Source organism: Vanellus vanellus (genome assembly GCF_965231255.1).
Source record: "Vanellus vanellus genome assembly, chromosome: 7".
Classification (NCBI taxonomy): Eukaryota; Metazoa; Chordata; class Aves; order Charadriiformes; family Charadriidae; genus Vanellus; species Vanellus vanellus.
In genome coordinates, this window is record NC_138912.1 from 37944950 (window position 1) to 37953280 (window position 8331).

General features: G+C 56.8%; 1 protein-coding gene across 1 annotated transcript; it reads left to right on the forward strand.

Moving 5' to 3' along the window:
• Positions 1-1533: 1533 nt before the first annotated feature.
• On the forward strand, positions 1534-5435 carry LOC309674125 (steroidogenic acute regulatory protein, mitochondrial-like; the record flags this gene model as incomplete). The annotated part of the gene is made up of 8 exons (XM_082486065.1): positions 1534-1597; positions 1852-1974; positions 2734-2879; positions 2950-3072; positions 3681-3839; positions 4735-4919; positions 5095-5188; positions 5334-5435. 8 exons carry the CDS (start codon positions 1534-1536, stop codon positions 5433-5435), a joined length of 996 nt encoding a protein of 331 aa, XP_082342191.1.
• Between the last annotated feature and the right edge of the window lie 2896 nt (positions 5436-8331).

Sequence of the window (8331 nt, forward strand, 5' to 3'; positions counted from 1 at the left end):
GGAGGGAGAAAGCTGTGAAGCTGCAACGGGGCACAGCTGTGCAAGCCACAGCGGCTGTGCCATGGGGTTATCCCTGCAGGAAAAACCCGGGGTGGGGGGAAAAAGCTCAGGGCCGGGCTGGTTAGTCACTGGAAAGTGGCTGAACTGAGCCGATAAGTCCCCAGGTCTGGGATAAAGCCCTCCGGCACGGCAGGGCCAAAACCCATGGGGGGGGGAAAAGCTGAAGTTTTCCCAGGAAACTGCTCCCCCCGCTCCACCCCTGAGAGAGTAAGAGTAAATAACCATACTTAACTCCATCAGCTTTGGGTGAAAACAGTCGTTTCCTATCACAGCTTTCTCCTACTTACCCAATTACCTTCCGCCGCAGTTATTCTGCCGTGCCCAAAAACCATCCACGGGCATCTCTCTTGCGACTCCACTCCTAATAATACACTTATTTAAAGCGACGTGCAACGCCGTATAGATTCACCAGACTGTCTCCATCGCTGCTACGACACCCCCAGAGCTGTCAGGGAACGGGGGGTCCGCGGGCAGGTGCCCGCAGCGCTGGCACGGCAGCCGCAGGAGGGCTGTCCCCATCCCAGCAAGAACACCCGCTGGCCGCAACCGCACCGGATTGCAAGCTTCGAAGTCCCCCCTATCCCTTTTAAAGCCCCAGATCCCTCCTGGCCTCCTCGCCCAAATATTTGAGGAGTTGCAGCCGCAGAGAGCGAAGGTAAAGCCAGCCGTAGCGACGCTAAGTGAAACGGAAGCATCCGACCCTTTGGGTGCGTACGGGTGGAAGAGCCTTTCCATGGTCAAAATCAAGCGGGATTTCCAAAGCGCTTGAAAAAGCGGGTACTGCAAAGAGCCAGAGGAACGCGGCGGCGCTGTATTTTGAGGAGTGACCTAGTTGGTTTTGCGTTTAACCTTTTAAGAGGGGCCCCTAAAAGCACCAGGGAAGGATTGAATAACTGCATGCCAAAAGATGTAGGGGTCCCACCACCACTGCAAACAGCACAGGTCTGCAGGGGACCATTAGGAGGGGGTAAAGTAGGAAAGAGAAAAGCAAGGAGTTGCTTGAGGAGTTAACAACAGCAGCGATTACCACAACTTCTATCAATTTCCGTAGGCAGAAGCACCGTTTTCCACCAGCACGGCTTTAATAGCAGCTTCCACGCTCCCTGAGGGCAAAGCCACGCTGCCCTCATCTCCCACCCCACCCTTCCTTCCATGCACGTGCCACCAGTTGCCCGCACCAGCTTGGGTTTGCCACCACCGTCCTCAATCAGGCGGCACTGGGGACCACTAAAGCATCCCGTCTCGGCCGTGCCCTGGGGACGCGTTCATTCAGGAAAGGCAGGGACCGCTCATCCAGAGGGAAGCGTGGCCTTTCCCTCCGGCTCCTCCTCTCGCTTGCCTTGTCCTCGAGTACTCCTTATTCCCGGCTGATATCTGGCGGCCTGGTGCTATCATCAGGTGCCGTCCTTCAGGCGGGCTATAAAGGCAGGCCGGGATGCGGTGCGCTCCCAGAGGCAGCCCTGCTCCCGCACCATGCTGCCGGCCACCCTCAAGCTGTGCTGCGGCATCGCCCACGACCACCTCCGCCGCCTGCCCGGTAAGCACCGCTCGCCTTCCCCCCCATCCTCGGGAAAAACAGGCAGAGAAGACTAAAGGAGGTGCTATGCGTGCATCTGATGGGTGTCCCCTTGGGAGGTGCTTCCCTGGACCATCTATACACCTATTTTCTTCCTGCGTTGTGTCATCGTCTTGGTCTTCGCTGCAAATGAACTCCCAGCGGAGATGCGGGCCACCACGGCGTCTCCCTCGCATGCTCCGTGCTCACCAAAACCCCTTGCGTTCCTCCCCTAGGCTTGAAGATAACCGCCGTTGCGGCAATACAGAAGGACGTGAGAGGGCTGGTGGCGAGAGGATCCCATCACCCGCCTTCCAAAATTCCTCGATATATTCAGAGGCTGACGGGGAAGGAGACAGGTAAGCTCAGCCCGGGTGCTTGGGTACCACCACGGTTCCTAGCCCTGCTCACAACCCCCTTCTAACAAGGGATGGAAGGGATGTGCACTGAAACGCAGCCCTCTCCATACACAATTTGGACCTTATTTCGGGGGACAGAGTTAATTGCCTTCTCGCTGCCGGGTCGGTCTGCAGCTCTCTGGTAGCTTAAAAGCGTTCCCCGTACCGATGGCAAATTGAGTCAGCGGGGGAGACCCTGGGATTCTGGGAAGGTAAATTGCGTTAGCTCACCCTACAGGCAGCCAAAGCTTTCAGCAGAGGTCACGGTCACTTATCGGTCTTTTGTTGCACGTCTGCTGTGCCTCGAGTTCCACCACTTACCTAAACACTTGAAAATTGGCAAATTAATCTGTTTGGTTGGTTGGTTTTTTTGAAGCGTGGCTTAGCCCGAAGGCTGCCTGGGCGATGTTAATAACACCCAAGCAGCGCGCAATTTGTAGCACAGTGTTACTGGGAATGGATTTGGAAAGCAATCTCAGAAAGCTTTCCAAGCAGCCAGCGCAGAGACGGCGAACGAACGCCAGGGATGCTCCTGAGAGCAAAGTTTTCCGCGCCAAACCCGAGAGGGGAACCAGTCGCGTGGCAAGAGCTGAGACTTTGGGTCAGCAAAACCCTCTCTGCTCCGGCTCCGTTTCCGCCTCTGTACCCACAGCCAATTCGGGCGGGCAGATCTGGGAGCGGGGAGGGAGTTTTCCACATCGCTCTGCTTTGCTCCCGCAGCCACAAGCCCAGAACCTGATGGAGATGTCAGCTCCAGGCGGCTCTCCAGTGTGGACCTCTCCTACATCACCCAGGGAGAAACGGCCCTGCAGCGAGCCCTGAGCATCCTGCAGCAGCACGCCGGCTGGCAGGCAGAAACGATGCCGGTAAAGCCGGAAAAGCCCTCAGGGAGCTTTTCCGAGGAAAAACAAGGCTGGGGAGATTCTCTTCTCCTAGCCCTCCTGCTCCTATGGGCTGTCCTGGTTTGGGGGTCGGGAGACGCGCCACGAGAAAGCCCGCCCGGCAAAGAGGGTTTCCTCGTTTGCCTTCGTTAAGCGCGTTCGCAAGCAAATGTGCGCGGTAAATAGACGGCTTGGAAGGGGGAACTCAGATATCTGTGTTTCCTGGGGAAAGCCAGGAGCGTTTCTGCAGGAAAACCCCCAACAGATTGCGACGGTGTTGTTATTTATGGCGTTCGTCCATTAAGCTGTTTGCTAAATTGTTTAATTTAGACAGGAACTTAAAAAAAAAAAAAAAAAAACAACCAACCAAAAAAGCGATCATAGCAGCGTGATTTAGATATAACTGCTTTCATAGAATCATAGAATCATAGAATTGTCTAGGTTGGAAGAGACCCTTGGGATCATCGAGCCCAACCATCCACCCTACACCATATTCCCCAACACCACATCTAAAAGTCTCTTAAACACATCCCGGGATGGTGACTCAACCACCTCCCTGGGCAGTCTATTCCAATGCCCGACCACTCTTTCTGTGAAAAAGTCTTTCCTAATGTTCAGTCTAAAGTTTCGACTAAAGTTCAATTCTAAAGTTCATTCTACAGTTTCGACTGTAACCGGAGTGGCAATTAAGGAGGACTGGGATGATTTATTAGCAAGGCGCTTCAGGCCATAGCTGGTGCCTCTCGGTGGTGTCTGGGGGTTGACGCAGGCTCTCCGCTCTCCCAGGACACCGGGACCACCGTGTCCAGCACATCCTTCCCTGGGATGGGCAAAGTGTTTCGGGCAGAGGCGGTCCTGACCGTGCCCGTGGGGCGGCTGCACCAGGAGCTCTTCGAGAGGATGGAGCAAATGCCCCGGTGGAACCCAGCCCTCAGCCGGGTGAAGGTAAGGTGGGGAGGGAACGCGCCGCAGGCGGCGAGCAATGCCATGGCGGGCAGACGCCATCCAAAAAAAAAAAAAAAATAATTCTTCTTTACTGAGGCTTTTAAGATCGCTGAGGGATTAAAGCTAATTCTGCCCTCCTGCAAGAGCAAGGAGAGATGATGTGCTTTGCTGGTGTGGCGTTGAGAAACATCTCATTCCCAAGCTCTCTTTTCCGTACAGCGCTTGTTTATGGAGGTTTTTCCGCACTGGGGGACCCTGACATTGCTCAGACTTCAATGTTGGGCGAGAAAATGTTCAGGGGAATCAGACAGCTCAAAAAAAAAAAAAAAAAGAGGCAAAACCCAAATATATCACGCTGCGGGGGCACCCCCAGGAAGCTTATGAGCTGTCTTGGGCTTTTTTTTTAGTATTTGCCTTATTTCTCAGCTCCCAAATCACAGTGGATCCCTAAGGCAGCTGCCCCCCCCCCATCTCAACTGGGCTGGCTCAGAAGCTCCCCAGCTCCTGCTTATCTATTGCTACCACGTCCACGTCCCCGTCCCCGTCCCCGTCCTCATCCTCATCCTCATCCCCATCCCCATCCTCATCCCCATCCCCATCCCTTCAGAAAAAGAAATAGCACAGAGAGAGTCCCATCCCAGCTTAAAAAAAGGCTGCAAAAATTACCCACTTTCCCCCTTAATAGCTCGCAGGGGGTTGGGATTTAATTATCCCCAGGTGCCAGCCCCAAGCCCCCACCTCCCTGCTGCTTCTCTGCTCATGCTGCCACCCCACGCTGCTGTCCCCAAGGGGGCTTAACGTCCCCCCAGGGCAGGAGTAAGGGGGTGGCAGGGATGTTCCCGAGAAGGGCAGCCCACAAGGAACCTCATCCCCAGCTCAGTCCTCGCTCTGGTAGGTGCTGCAGCGCGTCGGGACGGACACGCTGGTGACGCACGAAGTCACCGCTCCCAGCCTGGGCAACCTGGTGGGCCAGCGGGACTTTGTCAGCGTGCGGCACCGCTGGAAGAGGGAGACGACCATCTACCTGGTGGGAACGGCCACCCACATCGAGCCGCCACCATCGCAGGAAGGGTGCATCAGGTAAAGTGTCCCGTCCCACCCCAAAAGTGACCGTCATGGGGTATCATGTCCCTACGGTGGGGGACACCACCGCTGCAGCCGGGCATGGCAAGGGATGGCCACCAAGAGCTACCTCCCCGTTGCGTTTGCTCTGGGATCTCCTTCCCATCCTTCTTTTTTATTTTGGCCACCGCAGGGCTGAGTCCCGGCTGAGCTGCATCGTCCTGCAGCCGCTGGCGGGGGACCCCAGCCGTACCCGCTTCACCTGGCTCCTCAGCATGGACCTGAAGGCAAGTGCCACCGCGAGACTTGGGGTGGGACAGCGAGGGGTGCACACCCCCGCGTGCAAATGCACCCTCCTCCCCTAAGGACGGGCACCCCCCAAACTCTCTTTGACCCAGGGGGACCAAATTTGAGATGTTTTCTCTCCCAAAGGGCTGGATGCCCACCTCCGTCATTGACCGCGTCCTGCCGCAGTCCCAAGCGGACTTCATCGAGCATCTCCGCCTGCACCTCTCTGCCACCGTGTGCCCCTGAGCTGTGGGAGGACGGGCTCTGCCCGAGCTTGAGGGACATGGTCTGAGCTGGAGATCCGCTCCTGCCCTCGCTCATTGCCGAGGAGCCACGGCCACCAGCGATGGAGCAAGGCGGCACACCCACCCAGCAAGGAGGACACTCTTCACCCACCACCGTGCTGCTTCTTCGGGGATGGAGCGACCGAGGCAGCGCCCAGCCTTGAGTGAAGGGCTTGCCAAAGAAAACCAAACCCTTGCCTAAACCTCCCCCAGCGAGCAGCAATGGGTAGCCGGTGCTCGGCATCGCTCCTCCCTGCCCGCCACGCACAGGGGACACGGGGCGGCTGCCGAAACGCACCCCAGAGTTGGGCATCGCTGCCTGCACTGCCGTTTGTTCTGCGGCTTCAGCCCGGCCCCGGTTTTACCGCTCTTTATTTGTCACCTGACGATGGCATCGGTTGTCAGAGCATGGTGCCCTCCGGGACCACGTACCCAGGGGAGGTCCTCACCCCAGACCCACAGCATGATTAAACCCCATGGAGGGTTTTTTCCTAGGAAGATTCCCAGTTCGTCACCAGTCATCCCGCACCCGCAGCCCTTCGCAGCAGCAGGGATGGCCGGTCCAGTGATCCCAACATTATCCCGCGCCCCAGGAACAAGCACGTTGTGCCATAAAGCCATAAATTTATACGTCAGTGGGTTTTGCTGGGTCTTTGTCTTATTTAAGAGGAAAAACAACCAAAAAAAAAAATCGTCTCAAAATCGACAGAAAGATTTCGATGTGGATTTATTTATTTTATTTATTCTTTACATTATGTTAGAGTTCAAAAAAAAAAAAAAAAAGAACCCAACAAAATTAATAAATATTAAAAGTTAAAAAGCTCTGAATCTCGTATGTACAAAACTTTATACATCATGGTAACACTGGACAAGGGTTACATCACAGGAATGACTTGGGGCGTCCGCCCGGTCCAGGAGGATGCAGGTGGGACCAGACAGACCCTCTCCTCCCGAAGACAGGGCCGAATCGCCGCCGGCAGCCGGGCCGTCGCGACATGACATCATCCCCACGCCGCAGCTTTCCACGCACGGCGGCGTCTGCGCGGCGAGAAGCAACCCAACCTCAGGTTGGAATAAATACCCAGTGCCGGGTCCCGGACCCTCAGCATCACCACCGCAGAGCATCTACAATGCGGCGCGGGGCAAGGAGCAGGGGAAGGTTTAATCGCACCTCACTTTAATTAATCTCACCCACCGCTCTCGGTTCGAGGCAGGGGTTAGCACCTGCAGCGCAGCCCCCTTGCCCCCATACCTGGTTTCCCCCCCCCCCCCCCCCCAAAAAAAAAGAAATCCCCGGGGATCCCGGGCGCAGGGTGCGAAGGGGGTCGGCCGGTCCTGAGACGCAGCTCTCCTCCGAGGTATCGCAAGGAACCACCGCAAATATTCCTAACGCAAGAAAAGCACTAATGCCCAGGACAGCACCGAAGGGGGAAGGCTGCAGCTGAGAATTTGGGAGGAAGGAGAGAGCGTGCACGCACATACACTGCGCCCTGGAGACATTAGAGCCCCTTTTGGGTTTTTTTTTTGGGGGGGGGGGGGGGGGAAGATTTGGTTTTCATTCAATGCCTCCGAGGTAATGGCACATAGGGGGATGAACACTGGAGAAAAAAAACTTTTCGGGCAGGGGAAGGCAAAGCAAGCTCAGTCCTGCCCCCAGCCAGCCCAGGGCTGTCCCAGCAGCAGGGACAGGGCCAACACCAGTCCCCAGCCCTCCCGACCCCGTGCCGCCGGGGAAGAGATGCTCCTTGAAGAGTAAACGAAGCGTTATCTTTGGCACAATAAAGAACTGCTGGCCCTCCCGCGGAGGGCAGCGCTGGGGAAGTGGCTGGCAAGGGGCACGGCGGTGGTGGCAGCGGTCTGAGGGATGAATCCCCCACCCTGGTAGACCCCCATCATCTCGTCGATCCCTGCGGGTACCGATGCCTGGCACGCCTGGGACCTGGGCACCCCCAGCCGTAGGCGTCCCTCCATCCCATGAGGTGTGCTGGTTGCTTGGCTCAGGCAGATGCGTGGCTTCGTTCCATCTTCTGTGAAGCCCATGTAACGCCCAAGGGCAGCACCCAGGAGGCAGGGGACCACCAGCCTCGGGTGCTTTTAAGAGTAGTTAGATAAATGCTCATTCCAGCCTTGACTCGAAGGTGTTCCAAGGGCAGGAGGGTGCCCAAGCTGCCCTCTTAACATCTCTTCAGCCCTTTTGGTACCGTTGGGTAACTCCAGGGGAGCATTGAAGAGGGGGTCCAATGCTTAAAACGCCAGGAATGCACAGAGGTCTCCGTTCGTTTCAATTAATCACAGAATCCCAGAATGGTCAGGGTTGGAAGGGACCTCTGGAGATCATCTAGTCCAACCCCCCTGCCAGAGCAGGGTCACCTACAGCAAGTTGCACAGGATAGCATCCAGGCGGGTTTGGAATGGCTGCAGAGTGGGAGACTCCACAACCTCTCTGGGCAGCCTGTGCCAGTGCTCTGCTGCCCTCACAGGAAAGAAGTTCCTCCTCGTGTTCGTGCCCCATCCAGCTCCTGGGATGGCCAAGGAAGCAGCACCGGCAGGGCCAGTGGATGCGCCCACACCATGCACGTCCTCCCAAGCGATCCCCACTTCGGAATGCCAAACCGGTCTATCCACCGAGCCTTGCCTTCCTTGGACTCCACCTCTCTCTCCCCAGAACCTCCTCCCTACAAGTGCTCATCCCCCATAGAAGCCCACCTTCCCCTGCCACCGCACCTGGAGATGCCCCATGCCCTCAGCCAGGAGGCTGCCCACCCCTACGCACCGAAACCACTCGGGGACACCCCTGGGGGACACGCCAGGCTGCCCGACCCCGCTCTGGGGAGCTTTTGAGGACCATTAACTCCTCC